Here is a 20,735-nt window from a genome sequence, read left to right as displayed (position 1 = left end):
GGAGGGCGCATGCGCGCTGGGCTGGCGGGGCGGGGCCTGTCGCGCGAGGGGCGGGGCCTGTCGCGCGAGGGGCGGGCGCGGCTCCCAGGAACCTGCGCGCGGCCGGGCGGTGTTTCCCGGGGGCCGCTTGGCTGGCGGACCCGGGCGGGCGGCGCGGAAGCGGGCGGCCGTGGGACGCGCGCGGAGCCGCGCGGCGGGCGGGACCGGGCCGAGCTGGAGGGCGCGGGGGAGCGGGGCTCGGGCGGCCCCCGAGGCCCGGCGGAGCGGGCTTCTGGGGCGCCTGCGGCGGCGCCGGGGGAGCGGGCTGGGGATGGGGCGCCGAGCCGGGCGGCGGCCGGGGCCTCGGCCATGTTCGCGGGGCTGCAGGACCTGGGCGTGGCCAACGGCGAGGACCTGAAGGAGACCCTGACCAACTGCACGGAGCCGCTCAAGGCCATCGAGCAGTTCCAGGTGCGGCGCGGAGCCGGGCCGGGCGGAGGCCCCGGGGCGTCCCGGCGTTCTGGTGGCTGTCCCGAGCTGCGCCCGTTTGCGGGGCGCTGGGTGGCTTCCGGTGGCCGCGGCTGCCCCCGCACGGCCGGGCACCCCGGGGTCGTGCCCCCTGTGCCCGCAGGACTTAGGGGTGCCCGCGCGCACGGGGCGGCCGCTGACCTTTCGCTTCCGCAGACGGAGAACGGCGTGCTGCTGCCCTCTCTGCAGTCGGCCCTCCCCTTCCTGGACCTCCACGGGACGCCGCGGCTGGAGTTCCACCAGTCGGTGTTCGACGAGCTGCGGGACAAGCTCCTGGAGCGGGTGTCGGCCATCGCTTCGGAGGGGAAGGCAGAGGAAAGGTGGGTGGGCGGCCCGATGTGCGGCCGGCCTCTCAGCCCGGGATCGACTGGGGGCATGGATCCATCGATCGCGTCCTGGCTGCGCAGCCTTGCCCCCAGAGGCGGCCTGGGCTGTGTCTGAACGGCCCCTTGCCCCCCGTGGCCTGCGCGTGGCAGCCGGTGTCTGTCCGGGACGCGCAGCCCATCGCCACGCCATCAATCGTGTGAGTTGTTGCAGGTACAAGAAGCTGGAAGACCTTCTGGAGAAGAGCTTCTCCCTGGTCAAGATGCCGTCCCTGCAGCCCGTGGTGATGTGCGTCATGAAGCACCTGCCCAAGGTAGAGCCCCGACCCTGACCCGAAAACGCTGCTGGCGCTGGTGTCCAGTGAGCCGCCTGCCTGAGTGCTGTCCAAGGTGGCTCCCGTGCTGGCCTCTCCCACGTGAGCCGCGTGGAGACTGCAGCTTGGCACTGGAGTTGGGGTGCCGGGCCCCTTCTGGGAAAGAGCTGTTGGTATTTAGCACGTCTGCCTGAACCTGCTGGGACCGGGGGCCCAGTCATAGGTGCCCTGTGGGGTGGGGCGTGGCTTGAAGTGGTCTCTCGGGGGCTGAGGCTTCTTGGCTTGTCTCGAGGGAGACCCAGGGACACAGGTGCCGCTCACAGGCAGCCTGTGGTGCCGTGTAGGTTCCTGAGAAAAAGCTGAAGCTCGTGATGGCCGACAAGGAGCTGTATCGGGCCTGCGCCGTGGAGGTGAAGCGGCAGATCTGGCAAGACAACCAGGCCCTCTTCGGGGACGAGGTCTCCCCGCTGCTGAAGCAGTACATCCTGGAGAAGGAGAGCGCGCTCTTCAGCACAGAGCTCTCCGTCCTGCACAACTTCTTCAGTCCATCCCCCAAGACCAGGCGCCAGGGCGAGGTGAGAGCGGACAGGCCGCGTGCAGGGTGGGGCACCTCTTGGGGGTGCCATGGCTAGCTCCTTCAGCTACCTGGGGATCGACTGTTTGCTGCCTTGTGAATGGCCCTGGCGGGTGGCAGGGCAGGGGACTTGTGCTAGAAGGAAGGCTGGTGGTTTTTTTGTTTGTATGTATTTTACTTTTGATTAAAACCATATGTGGACAAGGTTAAAATCTGCAGAGAGGCCCGTAATGAGAAGTTACAGCACCCTCCTCTCCTCCTAAAAAGCTACTTCTGTTTGGTTCTTCACCTTTCAAGTATTTCAGTTACTTGTTGGTTGCAGTTGAGTTATTTGCTTTTTGTTCTCCAGAGGACAGCAAATCCAATGTCCTGCCTGTTAACAACGTTGGCATTATTCTAAACTCAAATTTTCTGGCGGTTTTGTTTTATTTTATTTTATTTTATTTTTTGAGACAGAGTTTCGCTCTCGTTACCCAGGCTGGAGTGCAATGGCGTGATCTCGGCTCACCGCAACCTCCGCCTCCTGGGTTCAGGCAATTCTCCTGCCTCAGCCTCCTGAGTAGCTGGGATTACAGGCACGCGCCACCATGCCCAGCTAATTTTTGTATTTTTAGTAGAGACGAGGTTTCACCTTGTTGACCAGGATGGTCTCGATCTCTTGACCTCGTGATCCACCCGCCTCGGCCTCCCAAAGTGCTGGGATTACAAGCGTGAGCCACCGCGCCCGGCCCATGGTTTTGTTTTTTGAGAAGGAGTTTCGCTCTTGTCTCCCAGGCTGAAGTGCAGTGGTGTGATCTCGGCTCACTGCGGCCTCTGCCTCCCAGGTTCAAGGTATTCTTTTGCCTCAGCCACCCCAGTTGCTGGGATTATAGTGTGTGCCATCATGCCAGCCAATTTTGTATTGGTCAGGCTGGTTTCAAACTCCTGAGCTCCAGTGATCTATCTGCCTGCCTCATCCTCCCAAAGTGTGGGGATTACAGGCATAAGCCACTGTGCAGGACTTTTTTTTTTTTTTTTTTTTTCTATTTTTGTTAAGAGACAGGGTCTCACTGTGTTGCCCAGGCTGGAGTTGTGGCGTTATCACAGCCCACTGCAGCCTTGATGTTCTGAGCTAGAGCCAGCTTCCCACCTCAGGCTCCTGAGTAGCTGGGACCACAAGCATGTGCCACCACACTGGGACTAATTAAATGTTTATTTTTGTAGAGATGGGGTCTGACTGTTGCAGTCTGGTCTCGAACTCCTGGGCTGCAGCAGTCCTCCTTCCTCAGTCTCCTGAAGTGCTGGGATTACAGACATGAGGCACCACGCCCAGTGAGATTTCTTTTTGTTTTTTGTTTTTTTTGTGAGACAGGGTCTCACTCTGTCACCCAGGTTGGAGTACAGTGGTGTGATCAAGGCTCACCGCAGCCTCCGCCCCCTGGGCTCAAGCCGTCCTCCTTCCTCAGTCTCCTAAAGTGCTGGGATTACAGACATGAGGCACCACGCCCAGTGAGATTTCTTTTTGTTTTTTGTTTTTTTGTGAGACAGGGTCTCACTCTGTCACGCAGGTTGGAGTACAGTGGTGTGATCAAGGCTCACTGCAGCCTCCGCCTCCTGGGCTCAAGCCGTCCTCCGACCTCAGTCTCTTAAGCGGCGGGAACCACAGGTGTGCGCTACCATGCCTGGTTAGTTTGTGTATTTGTTGTAGAGATGGGGTTTCACTACGTTGCCTAGGCTGGTCTCGACCTTCTGGGCTCAAGTAATCTGCCCGCCTTGGTCTCCTGAAGTGCTGAGATTATAGGTATGAGCAACTGCAACTGGTTGTGAAATTTTTGTAATTAACCATTTTTTTTTTTTTTTTTTTTGCCATGGACTCTTGTTCTGTTGCCCATGCTGGAGTGCAGTGGCTTGTCACGGTTCACTGCAACTCCTGCCTCGTGGGTTCAAGCGGTTCTTCTGCCTCAGCCTCTTGAGTAGCCGAGACTATAGGCACGTACCACCATGCCTGGCTTTTTGTTTTATGTTTAGTAGTGACAGGGTTTCACCATGTTGACCAGGCTGGTCTCGAACTCCTGACCTCAGGTGATCCACCCACCTTGGCCTCCCAAAGTGCTGGGGTTACACGGGTGAGCCGCCGCACCTGGCCCTAACCAACATTAAACTAGCTGTTTGGTAGAATGATAACGTGAACCAGAAGGTAAGAGTTTTCAGTATCCATGTTAAGAAAAAAAGATGAGATCAATTTCATTAATGTTGACATTGGCCCAGTATGTCCAAAGTATTAGTTTTCAGCACTTAATGTGAAAGATTGGGCTGGGTACGGTGGCTCATGCCTGTACTCCTAGCACCTTGGGAGGCTGAGGTGACAGAATAGATTGAGCCTGGCAGTTTAAGACCAACGTGTGCAACGTAGGGAGATCTCGTCGCTACCAGAAAAAACAAAGTCGCCAAGCTGGCGGTGCACACCTGCTGTCCCAACTACTCAGGAGGCTGAGGCAGGAGGATTGCCTGGGCCCGGAAGGCTGAGGCTGCACTGAGATATGATTCAGCCACTGCACTGCAGCCTGGGCAACAGTGAGAGACCCTGTCTCAAAAAGAAAAAAAAATTATTAAGCTATAATGTTTTTTGCAGGAGGGTCCCTAAGATTTGAAACCTGGCGAGTCTTTCGTGCTTAGAGCCCCTCTGAACTGCACTTCAGATGCTGAACAGTTCCCATGTGGCCGTGGGGTCCATTCGGGCCGTGGTTCCTGACCCCGTGCACAGGCGGCAGCAGGCTTGTTGTGGCTGGCTTGTGCCACCTCTCTCCTCCCTTCCCTGTTTGTTTATTCCCAGTCGAGTCCTCCCTGGGCCGTCTTGTTCCGTTGCTGTTAGACGGAGCCCTCGGGCCCTCTGTGAACGGGGTGCCCTGCATCCCCAGGTCCTCCCTGGGCCGTCTTGTTCCATTGCTGTTAGACGGAGCCCTCGGGCCCTCTGTGAATGGGGTGCCCTGCATCCCCAGGTCCTCCCTGGGCCGTCTTGTTCCATTGCTGTTAGACAGAGCCCTCGGGCCCTCTGTGAACGGGGTGCCCTGCATCCCCAGGCCCTTCTTCATCCTGTCTCTTCTGGCGGCCTGGTGCTGCCTGTATTGATTTCTGTCTGTGAGGGACTTGCTTGGCCTGCTTAGTCATATGTTGATTGTCTTTTACATTTATTTTATTTTTTTGATGCGGAGTCTCCTCCTGTCGCTCAGGCTGGAGTGGCAAGATTTCGGCTCACTGCAAACTTAGTCTGCCGGGTTCAAGCTATTCTCCTGCCTCAACCTCCCGAGTAGCTGGGATTACAGGCATGTGCCACCACACCCAGCTTATTTTTGTATTTTTAGTAGACATGAGGTTTCCCCGTGTTGGCCAGGCTGGTCTGGAACTCCTGACCTCAGGCGATCAACCCGTCTCAGCCTCCCAAAGTACTGGGATTACAGGCCTGAGTCACCGTGCCCAGCCCGATTCTCTTTTAAAAAGTTACATTCAAAAAAAAAAAGGCCGGGCACGGTGGCTCATGACTGTAATCCCAGCACTTTGGGTGGCTGAGCTGGGCAGATCAAAAGATCAAGACCATCCCGGCCAACATGGTGAAACCTCATCTGTACTAATACAAAAATCAGCCAGGCATGGTGGCGCATACCTGTAATCCCAGCTACTCGGGAGGCTGAGGTGGGAGAATTGCGTGAACCCAGGAGGCGGAGTTGCAGTGAGCTGAGATTGTGCCACCGCACTCCAGCCTGTGACAGAGTGAGACTTCGTCTCAAAAAATTGGTTGGGCTGGTGATATGCAGTTGTAGTTCCAGCTACTTGGGAGGCTGAGGCAGGAGGATCACTTAAGCCCAGGAGGTCAAGGCTGCAGTGAGCCACGATTGCACCACCGCAATCCAGCCTGGGCAACAGAGCAAGGCCTTGTTTCAAAAGTAATAAAAATAACAGTCTGCTACCATCAGACTGGTGCCAATGTTTAATAAGAGAGGAGGGAACATTTTCTGCCTAGAAGTAGGAAAGACAGCGGTCAGAGAGAGGGCCGCGCCAGCCCTGGTGTGACGTCCGTGTGTCCTGGCTCTGGCGCAGCCCGGGAGGGTCCCTGGTCTGACGTGGCTCTCATGGCAGGTGGTGCAGCGGCTGACGCAGATGGTGGGGAAGAACGTGAAGCTGTATGACATGGTGCTGCAGTTTCTGCGCACACTCTTCCTACGCACACGGAACGTGCACTACTGCACGCTGCGGGCCGAGCTGCTCATGTCCCTGCACGACCTGGACGTGGGTGAGATCTGCACTGTGGACCCGTGCCACAAGGTAGCTCTGCCCTCCCTCCCTCCCCACCCTGGCCCTCCGGGCTCCTCCTCCCCTTGGGTTTGGCTGGTCCAGGGACCACCTGGGTGCTCTCCTCTCCCAAGCCTGTTTCCTGGGCTCTGTCTTTCTGTCCTGCTGTGTGCTGGCCCCTTGGCACCTCTGCAGACCCTGACAGCAGGGAGGAGGCTAGTCCCCTGCATCTGAGCCAGCGACCTGGTTTTTCCTGGGGACTCCCTTGCCCTGTCCAGCCCTTTCTCTTCCCGAGGGCTGTAGTACCCACCATTGCCCCAGCTGACCATTGCCCCAGCTTGCTCCCATCTTTCCACCTGGTCTGTGGCTCTCCGCTTCTCCAGAACCCTGGAGGCCACTTGTTGGCCTGGTACCGAGTGCTCCAGGAATAGGGTTTTTCCCTTCCCACGGGAGCCTGCAACCCGGGACCATCTTCCCGGGACTCTGGTGCCACCCTCTGAGGCCTCCAGTGCTTGCAGTGCCGCAGTGGCCACCCCAGGGTGCCATGAGGGAGTCCCTTTTTGGAAAGAAGCATGATCCCTCCACCGTTGTCCTGATCCTGCTGCTTCTGCTGTGGGGTGTGGGGAGCGCTGTAGACTGGTGCCCGGTGCTGCTCTCACAGCAGCTGTGATTGGGCCAGAGGCCAGGGTTGGGGCTGTGTTTGGGGCTGGGGTTTCTGGTTGTTCTGGGAGGTTTGGGCTGGGTCCCAACTGTGCTTCCTCTTTGCAGTTCACCTGGTGCCTGGACGCTTGCATCCGAGAGCGGTTCGTGGACAGCAAGAGGGCTCGGGAGCTGCAGGGCTTCCTCGATGGAGTCAAGAAAGGCCAGGAGCAGGTGCTGGGGTGAGGTCAGCTCCTCGAGGCCTTCTGCCCTCAGTGCCCTGTGCACGTCCTGTCTGTGCTTGCTGTGTTTTGCTGTGGGTAGCATAAAGGGTCCAGCCCTGCAGGGTTCTGTGAGCCCCTCCCAGCTGGTGCGGAGACCAGCAATGTAGAAATAGAAGACACGAGACACGGAGATAGAGAAGAGAGAGTTTGGGCCCGGGGTCCACCGCTACCCGGATCGCGGGACCAGCAGTGGCCCTGAATGCTGGGGTGCTCTCACTTTCATTGAGTTGCAAATCTGGGGGCAGGGTAGGTAGGGCGTGGCAGTGTCAGGTCCATCACAGGTGGACAGTGGCAGTCAGATAGGGTCAGGTCCATCACGGGTCATTCAGGTAGGGGCTCAGGAATTTCTGACACCCGAGGTGAGGTAAGAAGTGTCATGCATCAGCACTTTTTTCATACTTACCAAGGAAGAACTACATTAAGATTTATATTACTGTGACTGTTTATCTTTTCTAAGACAAAAGGGGCCAGGTGCAGAAGCAGAGCATGAGAGTGGACATGGAGCGTGACCGCTGAAGCACAGCGTCACATAGAGACAGTTAACCCCCGGATGTCTGTGGGCCTCCCTGACAGCCATCAGGCCTGCCACAAGAGCTTGGAGGAGCAGAGTTTTCTAGCTTCTCCGGGGAAGGAGATGTCTCAGCCATCTTGGACGTCTCCTCCCCTAGCTGGCTAAACAGTGGGCGCTTTCCCAGCGTTGACACTGCCGCACAGCCGAGGCGCCCTCCAGCAGCCCTTATACGGGTGGGGGTGACAGAGGGCTTAGAGCATCTTGCCTTAGTGTCATTCATTTCACAGTGTCACCCCAGGTTCACACTTCTGACCTGAGAGGCGTTAGTAAGAGAATTAAAATCACCTATGATTAGGCCGGGCGCGGTGGCTCAAGCCTGTAATCCCAGCACTTTGGGAGGCCGAGGCGGGTGGATCACGAGGTCAGGAGATCGAGACCATCCTGGTCAACATGGTGAAACTCCGTCTCTACTAAAAATACAAAAAATTAGCTGGGCATGGTGGTGCGTGCCTGTAATCCCAGCTACTCAGGAGGCTGAGGCAGGAGAATTGCCTGAACCCAGGAGGCGGAGGCTGCGGTGAGCCAAGATCGCGCCATTGCGCTCCAGCCTGGGTAAAGAGCGAAACTCTGTCTCAAAAAAAAAATAAATAAATAAATAAAAAAAAATAAAATCACCTATGATTAACTAAGGTCACATGTGAATAACCGATAACTACTGCAGTTATATTTCTAGTTATTCTCTTCTTCGTTATTTACATGGAAATAGGCTGAGGCCTTTTGCTCCTGCCTCGGCGCTGATGGGATCTCCCCCCACAGTAGCAGCTGCTTATTCCTGGAAATTGCTTTCTTCCTTCTTTTTCTGAGATGGAGTCTCACCCTGTCGCCCAGGCTGGAGTGCAGGAGTGCAATCTCTGCTCACTGCAACCTCCACCTCCCAGGCTCAAGCTATTCTCCTGCCTCAGCCACATGAGTAGCTGGGATTACAGGCATGTGCCACCACACCCAGCTAATTTTTGTATTTTTGGTAGAGATGGGGTTCTGCCATGTTGGCTAGGCTGGTCTTGAACTCCTGACCTGAGGTGATCCGCTCGCCTTAGCCTCCCAAAGTGCTGGGATTACAGGCGTGAGTCACCACGCCTGACTTGGATGTTTCAGTAGAGCTATGCTAGGCACTGCGGGCCCACAGATGAGGGACACAGTTGTTGGGATGTGTCTGGTTAGCAAAGAGTCTCCCTCCTCAACTTTGCATTCTGGAGCCAGGCCCAGGGACTGGGGGCTCTGGTGTCTGCAGGGCTGTGGGACCCGCCTCTGAGCTGGGGGCATCCAGGGGCATTGGCTTTCCAGTGTCCTTCGGCTGGTGCTAGACACAGTGCTGGCCTAGCCTTTGCCACTTTTTTCTTTTTCTTTTTTTTTTTTTTTTTTGAGACAGGGTCTCAGTCACCCAGGCTGGAGTGCAGTGATACGATCTCCCTCAACCTCCTGGCCATTGATCCTGCTGCCTCAGCGTCCCAAAGAGCTGGGATTACAGGCACACACCACTGCGCTGGGCTGATTTTTGTATATTTAGTAGAGAAGGGGTTTCACCATGTTTCCCAGACTGGCCTCGAACTCCTGTGCTTGAGCAATCCACTGGCCTTAGCCTCTCAAAGTGCCGTGATTACAAGCGGGAGCCACCACACCCAGCTTTTTTGTTTTGTTTTTTCTTAACTCTTTTTTTTTTTTCTTTTTTTTTTGAGGTGGAGTTTCACTCTTGTTGCCCAGGCTGGAGTGCAATGGCGCGATCTCGGCTCACCGCAACCTCCGCCTCCTGGGTTCAGGCAATTCTCCTGCCTCAGCCTCCTGAGTAGCTGGGATTACAGTCATGCGCCACCAGGCCCAGCTAATTTTGTATTTTTAGTAGAGACGGGGTTTCACCACGTTGGTCAGGCTGGTCTTGAACTCCTGACCTCAGGTGATCTGCCCACCTCGGCCACCCAAAGTGCTGGGATTACAGGTGAGAGCCACCACGCTCGGCTGTTTTTTTAAACTCTTTAATCTTTGAGTACATTAAGGACAAATTGTGAACTTGAAGTTTTTTTTTTTTTTTGGTGGTCATGGAGTCTTGCTCTGTCACCAGGTTGGAGTGTAGTGGTGTGATCTGGCCGCCTCTGGGTTCAAGCGATTCTCCTGCCTCAGCCCCCCGAGTAGCTGGGATTACAGGCATGAACCACCACTTCCAGCTAGTTTTTGTATTTTTAGTAGAGATGGGGTTCCACACTGTTGGCCAGGATGGTCTCAGTCTCCTGACCTCGTGATCCGCCTGTGTTGGCCTCCTAAAGTACTGGGATTATAGGCATGAGCCACTGCACCTGGCCACCTAAAGTACTGGGATTACAGGCATGAGCCACTGCACCTGGCCACCTAAAGTACTGGGATTACAGGCATGAGCCACTGCACCTGGCCACCTTAAGCTTTTTTTTTTAAGAAACCCAGCATGTGGTGGGTGTTCACTGCCGGTCCCGGACCCAGCCTAGGCCACCCCTCCTGAGGACCATGCCGCTGATGGGAGGGGCAACAGGTGTTGCATTAACGCCAAGGCGGCCTCCTTCCAGGGACCTGTCCATGATCCTGTGTGACCCCTTCGCCATCAACACGCTGGCGCTGAGCACAGTCAGGCACCTGCAGGAGCTGGTTGGCCAGGAGACGCTGCCCAGGGTGAGCTCGGGCTTCGCCAGCGGCTACCAGGGCCCTGTGGCCGCCCCGCTGGCTGCCCTGGGTGGTCGGGGGTGTGGGCTGGCTGCTGGGTGGTTGGGGATGTGGACTGTGGCGGCCTAGGTAGAGTCCCTTGCTTCCCCCCATGAGACTGGGTTTCACCCCATGTGTGGGGCCAGTGGTCACAGTCCTGTGGCCCTGGCCATGAGCACCAGAGACCCTGCTGGGTAGCGAGTGGGGTCAGAGGAGCTCCGTGCCTAGGATACGCTGCCTGGAAGACGCGCTGAGCCTGTGCTTCCTGCAGGACAGCCCCGACCTCCTGCTGCTGCTCCGGCTGCTGGCGCTGGGCCAGGGAGCCTGGGACATGATTGACAGCCAGGTCTTCAAGGAGCCCAAGATGGTAACGAGCCTCCTCTGGGACAGAGACGGCAGAGGTTGTGGGCTGGACGTGGAGTGGAGGGAAGGCGCCAGCAAGGTGACTTTGAGGCCCCGTTGGTCCCAAAGCTTCCTTTCTGGGGGTGCCAACCTTCCTTTTGGGAAAATGCCCACCAGGGGTGTTCTGGGGTCTTCGTTGACCGTGGCTGGCCACGGGGTGGCGGCTGCTCCTTGTGGATCCAGGCCTAGAAGGGGGTTTGAGGAGATGGCCCTGGGTGGGGGACTTAGGAGGTGGGGAGAGGGGCCTGGGGACGTGGAGAGGAGGGTTGGGGTGGTAAGGTGTGTGGGGGAAGCAGGAGGGCCAGGGGCGGGGTGTGTGTCAGGTGGGGTGGGGGGCGTGGGGCGTGGGGCCCAGGCCCCTCACGGCCTCCCTCCTCCTAGGAGGTGGAACTCATCACCAGGTTCCTCCCGATGCTCATGTCCTTCCTGGTAGACGACTATACTTTCAACGTGGATCAGAAACTTCCGGCTGAAGAGAAAGCTGCAGCCTCATACCCAAACACACTTCCCGAAAGCTTTACTAAGTACGGGCTGCAGGGCCAAGGGGCACGGGCGGCACTGTTCCCTGGGGGCTGCTGCAGGGTTGGTCGGGGGTCGACGTGGGGGCTGACGCGGGGCTGATGTCGCCCTGGGCACAGGTTTTTGCAGGAGCAGCGCATGGCCTGCGAGGTTGGGCTGTACTATGTCCTGCACATCACCAAGCAGAGGAATAAGAACGCGCTCCTCCGCCTGCTTCCGGGGCTGGGTGAGTCCTGACTGCCGGGGTTGGGTGATCCCTGACTGCCGGGGCTGGGTGAGCGCTGACTGGTGGTGCCTGGCACGCCCTCCCTGTGGCAGCTGCCGTGTGTGACCCCGCCCAGGTGCAGTCCCAGGCCCCCAGGAGCTGCCTCTCCCCTAGCTCACCTCCGACTTTCCTAGATTTGTTTTCACTTTTTTTTTGAGGCAGAGCCTCACTCTTTCGCCCAGGCTGGAGTGCAGTGGCGCAGTCTTGGCTCACTGCAGTGTCAGTCTCCCGGGTTCCTCAGCCTCCTGAGTTGCTGGGATTATAGGTGCCCGCCACCACACCCGGCGAACTGTTGTACTTTTGGTAGAGACGGGGCTTCACCATATTGGTCAAGCTGGTCTCCAACTCCTGACCTTGCGATCCACCTGCCTTGGCCTCCCAAAGTGCTGGGATTACAGATGTGAGCGTCCGCGCCCGGCCCCGCTTTCACGTACATTTTTGTCTACAATGTGTTTTACTAGGGAAGGGAGAGGAGTTCATCTTTGTACTTTCCAACAAAAAGGTGACGCAAGTGCTGTCTTTATTTTATCCAGACTGGCAAGGGGCGTGGGGCCCCTTGGTGCTCAGAGGAGCGAGGGGGAGGAAGGGAGAGTGCCTGCCTCAGTTCCCCACCCCAGGTGGTGACAGGCCCTCTTCCCCCTGGGAGCCTCCGGGGGGAGGGTTGTTGCAAGCTAGGAAGAAGAGGAGTGGTCCAAATGGCCACCTTCAGGAGTAGAGCTGCAGGTCCCGTGGGGGAGATGCGGCCACTCTGGCCGTGTGGTCCCCACTGCGGCTGCGACGCGGACCCTGGGCCCTTCCCTGCTGACTCGGGCCTTGTCTGGGGTTTGCCGACTTAGTGTGCCTTGTGTTGCTCTAATAGAGACTCCAGACGGAGCAATTTAGAAAGAGCCGGGATGGCTGGGCGCAGTGGCTCAGGCCTGAAATCCCAGCACTTTCAGAGGCCAACACAGGCGAATCATGAGGTCAGGAGTTGGAGACCAGCCTGGCCAACGTGGTGAAACCTCATGTACCAAAAAAATACAAAAATGAGCCGGGCACCGTGGCAGGTGCCTGTAGTCGCAGCCACTTGGGAGGCAGGAGAATCGCTTGAACCGGGAGGCGGAGGCTGCTGTGAGCCGAGATCGCACCACTGCACTCCAGCCTGAGCGACAGAGCGGGACTGTCTCGGAAAAAAAGCAGGGACTCCTCACGTTCTGCAGGCTGCAAAGTCCAGGGTCTGCGTCTGGCAGGGGCATTTTCCTGCGTCATCCCATGGGGTGGGCAGGCAAGAGGGCACGGGCAGGGGAGGCAGCCAGACACAGAGCCAGCCAGAGAGGGGAGACAGAGACACACAGATGAGAGACGCGGACCCGGATCAGAGACACAGAGGAGAGACACTCGAGAGACAGAGACACAGACTCGGATCAGAGACACAGAGGAGAGACAGAGACACAGATGAGAGACAGAGGAGAGATAGAGACACAGATGAGAGACACAGAGGAGAGACAGAGACAAAGACCTGGATCAGAGACACAGAGGAGAGACAGACAAGAGACAGAGACACAGACCCAGATCAGAGACACAGAGGAGAGACAGAGACACAGATGAGAGACACAGAGGAGAGACAGAGACACAGACCTGGATCAGAGACACAGGAGAGACAGACGAGAGACAGAGACACAGACCCGGATGAGAGACACAGGAGAGACAGAGACACAGATGAGAGATAAGGAGAGATAGAGACACAGACCCGGATCAGAGACACAGAGGAGAGACAGAGACACAGATGAGAGACAGAGGAGAGACAGAGACACAGATGAGAGACACAGAGGAGAGACAGAGACACAGACCTGGATCAGAGACACAGAGGAGAGATAGACCAGAGACAGAGACAGAGACATACAGACCCAGATGAGAAACACAGAGGAGAGACAGAGACACAGACCCGGATCAGAGACATGAGGAGAGACACAGAGGAGAGATAGAGACACAGACCCGGATCAGAGACACAGATGAGAGACAGAGGAGAGACAGAGACACACACACTCAGATGAGAGACACAGAGGAGAGACAGACAAACAGACCCAGATGAGAGACAGGAGAGACAGAGATACAGAGAGAGACAGACAGAGATGCACAGACCCGGATGAGAGACAGAGAGGAGAGACAGAGACACACAGAGGAGAGACAGGGACACAGACCCGGATCAGAGACAGAGACACAGACCCTGATGAGAGACACAGAGGAGAGACAGAGATACACAGACTCAGATGAGAGAGACAGAGAGACAGAGACACACAGACCCAGATGAGAGACACAGAGACAGACACAGAGCCAGAGAGGAGAGACAGGGAGACCCAGATGAGAGACAGAGACAGCAGAAACAGACAGTTAAGAGACAAAGATGAGACAGGGAGACGGAGGAGACAGACAGATGAGAGACAGAGACAGCTAGAGATGAGACAGAGACAGAAGGGGCCAAGCTCCCCCTTTTCTCAGGAGCCCACTCCTGCGGTAACAGCATTAAGCCTTTGGCGGGGGAGCCCTCACGACCTCAGCAGTGTTGCCTTGGGGATCAGGTTTCAGCGGTGACTGGGGCCACGTCCATACCACGCTCATCCCAAATGTGCTTCTCGTGGCTGGTGCGTGTGTGTGAGGACAGTGTGTGCATGTGTTTTCCAGATTTTTTTTTTTTTTTTTGAGACGGGGCCTTGCTCTGTTGCCCAGGCTGGAGTGCATTAGCGTGATCTCGGCTCACCGCAACCTCCGCCTCCCAAGTAGTTGGGATTACAGGCACGTACCACCACGCCCAGCTAATTTTTTGTATTTTTAGTAGAGACCTGGTTTCACTGTGTTGGCCAGGCTGGTCTCGATCTCCTGACCTTGTGACCTACCCACCTCGGCCTCCCAAAGTGAGCCACCCTCTCACTGAGCTTGGGTGGCCTGGGTGTGGGTTTCCTGTTGCTGCTGGGGTGAGTGACCACAGACAGTGGCATCAGACGTCACAGGCAGATGTGACCTGACAGAGCCTCGAGGGCTCACGCAGGGGCCAGTACTGCGGCTCCTCGAGGCTCCGGCGGGCACATGAGGGCGTCGGGACGTCGTGCTGCGGGCCGCGGGCAGAGCCGGCTTGTTTATTTTTGAGACTTCCGGGAACACAGTTATAAATAACTTCGGTTTGCCTTGGCCTTTCTGTCCACTGCAGGACAGTCACGTGTCACATAACGTTCTGTCAACCATGGACCCCATAGGTAGCCACCCAGTCACATAAGCTGACAGTACTGTATTTTCACCCTACATTCTCCGTTTAGGTACACAGTCACTTAGGGTTGTGTCCCAGCGGCCCCCGGTCCTCAGTGCAGACACATGCTGTGCAGGCGTGTAGCTTGGGCGTGAGGCCATGGCCCAGCCCAGTGTGCAGTAGGCGGCACCTGCTGGATGTGTGTCAGTCACTCTGCGGAGTTTGCACGGCAGAGTCACCTGGGAGGCCTTCCTTGTCCCTGCACTTCTGTTTCTCTCATTTGATTGTGGCTAGAAACAGGCTGAGAACCAGGAGTGCAGCTTTCCCTCAGAGCACAGGGCTGCCCCACGGGCAGGGACGTGCATTTTCAGGCATGTTTGGGGAGAGCACACTTGTTCTTAGGTTTTTAGTGCGTTCTAGTAAGAATGGATATTGATTTTTAGAATTCTGTCCTCCTGTTTATTATTACTTGAGATGGAGTCTCTCTATTGCTGGCTGGAGTGCAGTGGCACTGTCTCAGCTCACTGCAACCTCCGCCTCCCGGGATCAAGCGATTCTCCTGCCTCAGCCTCCTGAGTAGCTGGGACTACGGGCGCGTGCCACCACACCCAACTAATTTTTATTTTTGATAGAGACAGGGTTTCACCATGTTGGCCAGGATGGTCTCCATCTCTTGGCCATGTGATCTGCCCACCTCTGCCTCTGCCTCCCAAAGGGCTGGGATTACAGGCATGAGTCACTGTCCGGCCTATTTTTTAATATTTTGTTGTGGGAATTTGTGAAAGAATATAAACTGGGTACAGTGAGGATCCAGCATCATCTCCAGCCTCCCCGGGGTCCGCGTGTGGCCACCTGTCCCTCAGGCTGATGTCTGTGTAAATCTGAGACATCACAGCATGCAGGCTCCAGACGCAGGCATCTTTGCAAAGGTGGGGAGATTACCTGAGGTCTGGAGTTCCAGACCAGCCTGGCCAAAATGGCAAAACTCCATTTCTTCTAAAAACAGAAATTAGCTGGGCGTGGTGGCAAGTGCCTATATTCCCAGCTACTCGGGAGTCTGAGGAAGAAGAATCGTTGGAACCCAGGAGGCAGAGGCTGCAGTGAGCTGAGATTGCACCACTGCACTCCAGACTAGTCCACAGAGCCAGATGCTTTCTCAAAAGAAGAGTGCCTTTAAGTGTCTTTAAAAAGCAGGCACTGGCTGGGCGCGGCAGCTCACTTTGTAATCCCAGCACCTTGGGAGGCCGAGGCAGGTGGGTCTCCTGAGGTCAGAAGTTCCAGACCAGGCTGGCCAACATGGTGAAACCTCATCTCTACTAAAAATATAAAAATCAGCCGGGCGTGGTGGTGGGTGCCTGTAATCCCAGCTACTCGAGAGGCTGAGGCAGGAGAATCGCTTGAACCCGGGAGCTGGAGGTTGCAGTGAGCTGAGATTGAACCATTGCACTCCAGCCTGGGTGACAGAGTGAGACTCCTCAAAAAAAAAAAAACTAGTGACCACAGACCACGGACCACTGTCACCTGAGCTGGGTTCACTGCTGCCCTCTGCTGACTGGCCGTGGCTGCACCTCTCCTGGTGTCTCCCCCTGCTACGTGGAGGGTCCCGTCAGGGTTGGAATATACCTGTGTCTCCTCTCCTGTCTCAGTTTCGGGTTCCCCATAGTTGCAGGAATTGGCATTTCCCGGGTGGGGCCTGGCTGCTACGTCCTCTGGTCGTGAACGCCTGAGACGTGTCCTGTAACCAACTGGCCATGTGGCCGGTCAAGGCCCTGTGAGGCAGGCAGGCACCTTGGGGGCCTGGGTCTTCTGGAAACATTCTGGTCATTCTCTGGACGCAGGTGACGCCAGCTGGGTCTGTCCTCAGAAAGACAGACCAGGATGCTGGGAAGGCCACCTAGTCCTGTCCGCACACAGCACCTCTGTGTGACCTGACCGCAGCTCTGTCTGGCATCATTCCACGGGCATGGGTCCACAGGCGGCCACCCTCCCTGCAGGGCGCTGCATGTGGTGTTGGGCCCACGATTTGCTCTTGGCAAGTGTCTGCCGTGCTCCGCGGCTCCTGTGCTGTGATGGCGGGTGAGGCGTCCGGGGGCCTGCTTGCCGTCTTTGTGGTGTTTTGGTGTCTGGCTACAACAGAGAATATGGAAGTTTTTCTTGGTTCTTTCCTGTGGCACCGTGTAGCTGCTGGTCTGGGAGAACTCTGGAGCCCGCGCGGGCCCTTCATTGTTGGTTAGGCTGCGCCTCTCCCGGGCCCCGCTGCTGGCAGCGCCGTTGGGGATGGAGGAGCACCTTGTTTTTTGTCTCCTCCTCCCCTCCCCCTGTCCACCTCCCACCTCCTCACCTGCTGGACCCTGTGCTTCTCACCTCAAAACCACCGAGAACCCCCATGTGAGCACCCCCAGAAGTGGGTACTGAGGTCTCAGGACAAAGGCGCCCGCTCTGGGGTGGGTGTGCAGGGCGGGTGGTGCTGGGCTGATGCCGCTGTGTCCGCAGTGGAGACCTTCGGCGACTTGGCCTTCGGCGACATCTTCCTCCACCTGCTCACGGGCAGCCTGGCGCTGCTGGCGGACGACTTTGCCCTGGAGGACTTCTGCAGCAGCCTCTTCGACGGCTTCTTCCTGACCGCCTCGCCCAGGTAGGCCCGCTCTGCCACTCTGCTCCTGTGTGCGACAGCCTCAGGTGGCCGCTGTCCCCCTCCTGGGGGTGGGGTCTGCAGGTGGGGTTGCTGGGCACAGCTGAGGATGGTCCAGGGGCCGGTCCTGTGCTGTCTCCAGGGGCCTCGCCCCGCCTGCAGCTGGGCCGGGCCTGGGGGGACAGCAGGGCCTCCTCACGCCCCAACGCCGGCGGCCTTTTCCAGGAAGGAGAACGTGCAGCGGCACGCGTTGCGGCTCCTCATTCACCTGCACCCCAGGGTGGCCCCGGCGAAGCTGGAAGCCTTGCAGAAGGCCCTGGAGCCTACAGGCCAGGTGGGTGCCTGGGGGCTCCCAGCTGCGGGTGTGCCGGCCACACTGCCCTCGGGGTCCTGTGGGCGCCCACCCCTGCGCCTCGCCTACTTCATGGCCGTGGTTCCCCGCAGAGTGGAGAGGCTGTGAAGGAGCTTTACTCTCAGCTGGGTGAGAAGCTGGAGCAGCTGGACCACCGGAAGCCCAGCCCGGCGCAGGCCGCGGAGACGCCCGCCCTGGAGCTGCCCCTCCCCAGTGTGCCCGCCCCTGCCCCACTCTGAGGCTTCCCCAGGGCTGCTTGGTGCCGGGGCCCTGCCAAGTCCCAGCCCTGGTCAGCCGGAAGGGACTCTCGGACCTGGGTGTGCAGGGCAGTCCCCGCTCCTGGGGCTGTGGCCAGGCCTGTCCTGTGGTCACAGCCCCCCCTCCTGCTCCCTGGAGCCGGGTCCAGGGCTGGCCTGCCACCCATGCGGTGACTCCCAGGGCCCTGCCTCTCCTGTGCTTTCACAGCTCATCTTCCCTTTTCCTGGGTTAGGAAAAACCCACCTGTTTTCCAAGGGGAGAGGGTGGGGCCCGAGGGTGGGGGCGGGGCCTGTGTTTTGGCCCAGCCTGGGAAAGGTGAGGCACACTGCTTTCTGCCCTGGGGCGGTGGAGATGGAGCTGGGACCTCATGGAAGTCATGTGGGGGCAGCAGCCAGGCCTGTGCCATGGCGCGTGCCCGGTCCTGTGCGGAGGGAGCCACCTCACCCTGCAGCCCGGGTGCCCCATGGCCCATTTCACCCGTGGAGCCAGCACTCCTCACCAGGCATTGCCGCCTTCACTGGCCGACACCGGGCCAGCTGGACACACAGTGAGATTTTATGTAAATAAAAGGCATTTTGGTAAACCTGGCGGCTGAGGTGTCTCTGTGCCTGCCCTGGGGTTGGGTACAGCTCGGGTGGACACAGGCAGTTCTGCTATGGAGTCAATCCGCACGGCCTTATGGGCCAGAGCGCCTCTGGGCTGCTCAGCCGTGCCTGTGACCAGCAGCGGTGGGTGGTGATTAATTTCTGGAGGAGGCTGACAGGAAGCCCCACCCGAGGGGCTCGGCGCCCTGCGACGCAGACCAGCTGATTTGTCTTTGTCCTGTGATTCCAGGGGGCACCCCTCACCCTCAATGTGCACCAGGGACAGGAGCCCTGGAAGCCCAGGATGCGCCAGTCAGAGCCGGGGCATGCCCAGCAGATGAGGCTTGGCCGGGCAGCAGTGGGACCTGTGGGTATGGGAGCCTCTGATCCAGTCTCCTCGGGGACAGAGCCAGGGAGGCCTGGGACTCTCGCACCTATGCAGACCTGCACAGCGCTCATGGTCTACACTGCCAGACCTGTGCCTCAGTTTACCCAATCATGTCTTTCCCAGAGCCCAGGGCAGACAGAGAAGACCCAGGCTGAAGGCTCTGGTGGGAGCTGGGGACCCAGGTGGGGCTGGGCGTCCGGGGCTGGCCTGGCTGGTGGGTGGTGCTCGAGGGTCCTGGGTATGTTCTGGAGGCGGAGCAGGAGGAGTTCCAGGTAGCTTGGAAGGAGGTGTGAGCCGCAGAGGCGTCTCAGAGGGCCCAGGGCTTTGAACCTGCCCAGGTGGGCTGCCATGGGAAGATCAAGGGCTTGGGGTGCTCCAGAGGCCTGTCTGGCAGGCATGTGCAGTGGGTTTGGAGGTGTGGAGCTCTGAAGAGACAGGCCGGGGTGTGGGTCTGGATGCTGCTGTGGTTAGTGATGTTTGAGCTACTGACTGGGCCAGATCAGCCCAGGTGAGGGTGAGCAGCCATGTGCTCTGGGTGGGGGCAGCTGGCAGGGAGGAGGGGCCCAGGAGACTGGAGGGGCCGGGAGACCCAGCCGAGAGGCGCTACGGATGGGATGAAGGTCGGGACGGCAGTGCGGGGTTTGTTTTCTTTTTTGAGATGCAGTCTTGCTCCCCTGTCGCCCAGGCGGGGGTGCAGCGGTGCGACCTTGGCTCACTGCAACCTCTGCCTCCCGGGTTTAAGTTATTCTGCCTCAGCCTCCCAAGTAGCTGGGACTACAGGTGCCTGTTGCCACACACAGCTAATTTTTTTTTTTTTAATTTTTAGTAGAGACAGAGTTTCACTGTGTTGGGCAGGCTGGTCTCGATCTCCTGACCTCGTGATCCACCTGCCTCAGCCTCCCAACATGCTGGGATTACAGGCGTGAGGCACCATGCCTGGCCCCCCTTTTTTTTTTTTTAAGATAGAAGATTAATGCACTGAGGACCAAAGAAGAAAAAGAAAAATTAAAAAAAAAAAAGAAGTACATGTTTTGGGGCTGATAGGACTGACCCAGCAGAGTGAGGAGTGGACGGCGGGCTGGGGCTGGGCCATCACCGAGGGAGGCGGCGGCGGGGTCTCGGCCAAGAGGGGCGTCCTCAGAAGAGGGCTGGTGGGCACAGACGCTGGGCGGACGCCGAGGAGACGCTGGGAGCCCCTTGCTGCTGCCTCCGTTTTCTCAGGTCTTCAGCTGGGAGGCAGAAGAGGGAGGAGCTGGCGAGGACTTGGCTGCGGTGAAGGGACTCGGATGCCGGCTGTGGTGTCGGCAGTGGGCAAGTCCTGCCCAGGGCACCTGCGGGGGGTGCAAGGCCTATGGGTGGGGAGGGAGGGACAGAGACTGAGGCGCCTGTGGGTGAGGAGCTGGTGAGGTGAGGGGTGTGAGCCGCAGGAAGGTGCTGGAGGTGGACGGCTGAGCCTCGGGACGGTGGTGACTGCAGTGACATCAGGGCAGGAAGAGCCGAGCTGCCTGAGTGCCTGGGTGTGGACGCCGCTGGGAAGTGAGGGGAAAGGCCCGGGGGGGGGGATGGAGGGCCCTGGCGGGGGGGCGTCCTCTCGTGAGGGGAGCACCTGTGGGGAATTGGGAGGAGAGTGGGGAGGGCGCCAGCAGCTTGGGGAAGCAGTGAGGGAAGCCCTTCCAGAAGCAGAGAACATGCAGGTGAAGCAGCAGGGCCGAGCTGGGTAGGGAGGTGGGAGGAGGGGCTTCCTGGAATGGGGTCACAGGAGATGGTGATGGCACTGGGGGCTGGGGTTCTGGGGCTCCCTTCATCCCTGTAGAAGGGAGAAAGTACAGGTCAGGGGAGGCCTTGGCCCAGGGCTCCGATTCACCTTTGAGCCTCAGGGCTGGGTCCTGGGGCACCCCTTGGGCGAGTCTCTTTTCTGCAGAGGGCTCTGGCCTGAGGGTTTCTGGGCCAGCCTTTGGCAGCAGCAGCTCCAG

At 58.2% G+C, this 20,735-nt stretch overlaps 1 protein-coding gene across 1 annotated transcript; it reads left to right on the top strand.

Moving 5' to 3' along the window:
* The first annotated feature begins 139 nt into the window (after positions 1 to 139).
* Positions 140 to 18,377, top strand: NELFB (negative elongation factor complex member B). The gene is made up of 13 exons (XM_032261713.1): positions 140 to 450; positions 664 to 827; positions 1,045 to 1,144; positions 1,489 to 1,719; positions 5,832 to 6,017; positions 6,753 to 6,865; positions 10,010 to 10,112; positions 10,414 to 10,509; positions 10,926 to 11,068; positions 11,183 to 11,289; positions 17,042 to 17,183; positions 17,406 to 17,514; positions 17,625 to 18,377. Exons 1-13 carry the CDS (start codon positions 349 to 351, stop codon positions 17,769 to 17,771), a joined length of 1,743 nt encoding a protein of 580 aa, XP_032117604.1. The 5' UTR covers positions 140 to 348; the 3' UTR covers positions 17,772 to 18,377.
* The last annotated feature ends 2,358 nt before the right edge of the window (positions 18,378 to 20,735 follow it).

The sequence above is a fragment of the Sapajus apella genome, unplaced genomic scaffold (assembly GCF_009761245.1).
Source record: "Sapajus apella isolate SASKATOON/1434 unplaced genomic scaffold, GSC_monkey_1.0 scaffold126, whole genome shotgun sequence".
Lineage (NCBI taxonomy): Eukaryota > Metazoa > Chordata > Mammalia > Primates > Cebidae > Sapajus > Sapajus apella.
Note: the sequence above shows the minus strand (reverse complement) of the source record. Positions and strands in the feature narration are given on the sequence as shown.

What these genes read in the sequence shown, in the direction of transcription:
- NELFB (XM_032261713.1), top strand. Translation starts at nt 349, where the DNA reads ATGTTCGCGGGGCTGCAGGACCTGGGCGTGGCCAACGGCGAGGACCTG. An exon ending in TCATGAAGCACCTGCCCAAG is followed by an intron (nt 1,145 to 1,488) that starts GTAGAGCCCCGA and finishes GGTGCCGTGTAG; the next exon opens with GTTCCTGAGAAAAAGCTGAA. An exon ending in CTTCCCGAAAGCTTTACTAA is followed by an intron (nt 11,069 to 11,182) that starts GTACGGGCTGCA and finishes CCCTGGGCACAG; the next exon opens with GTTTTTGCAGGAGCAGCGCA.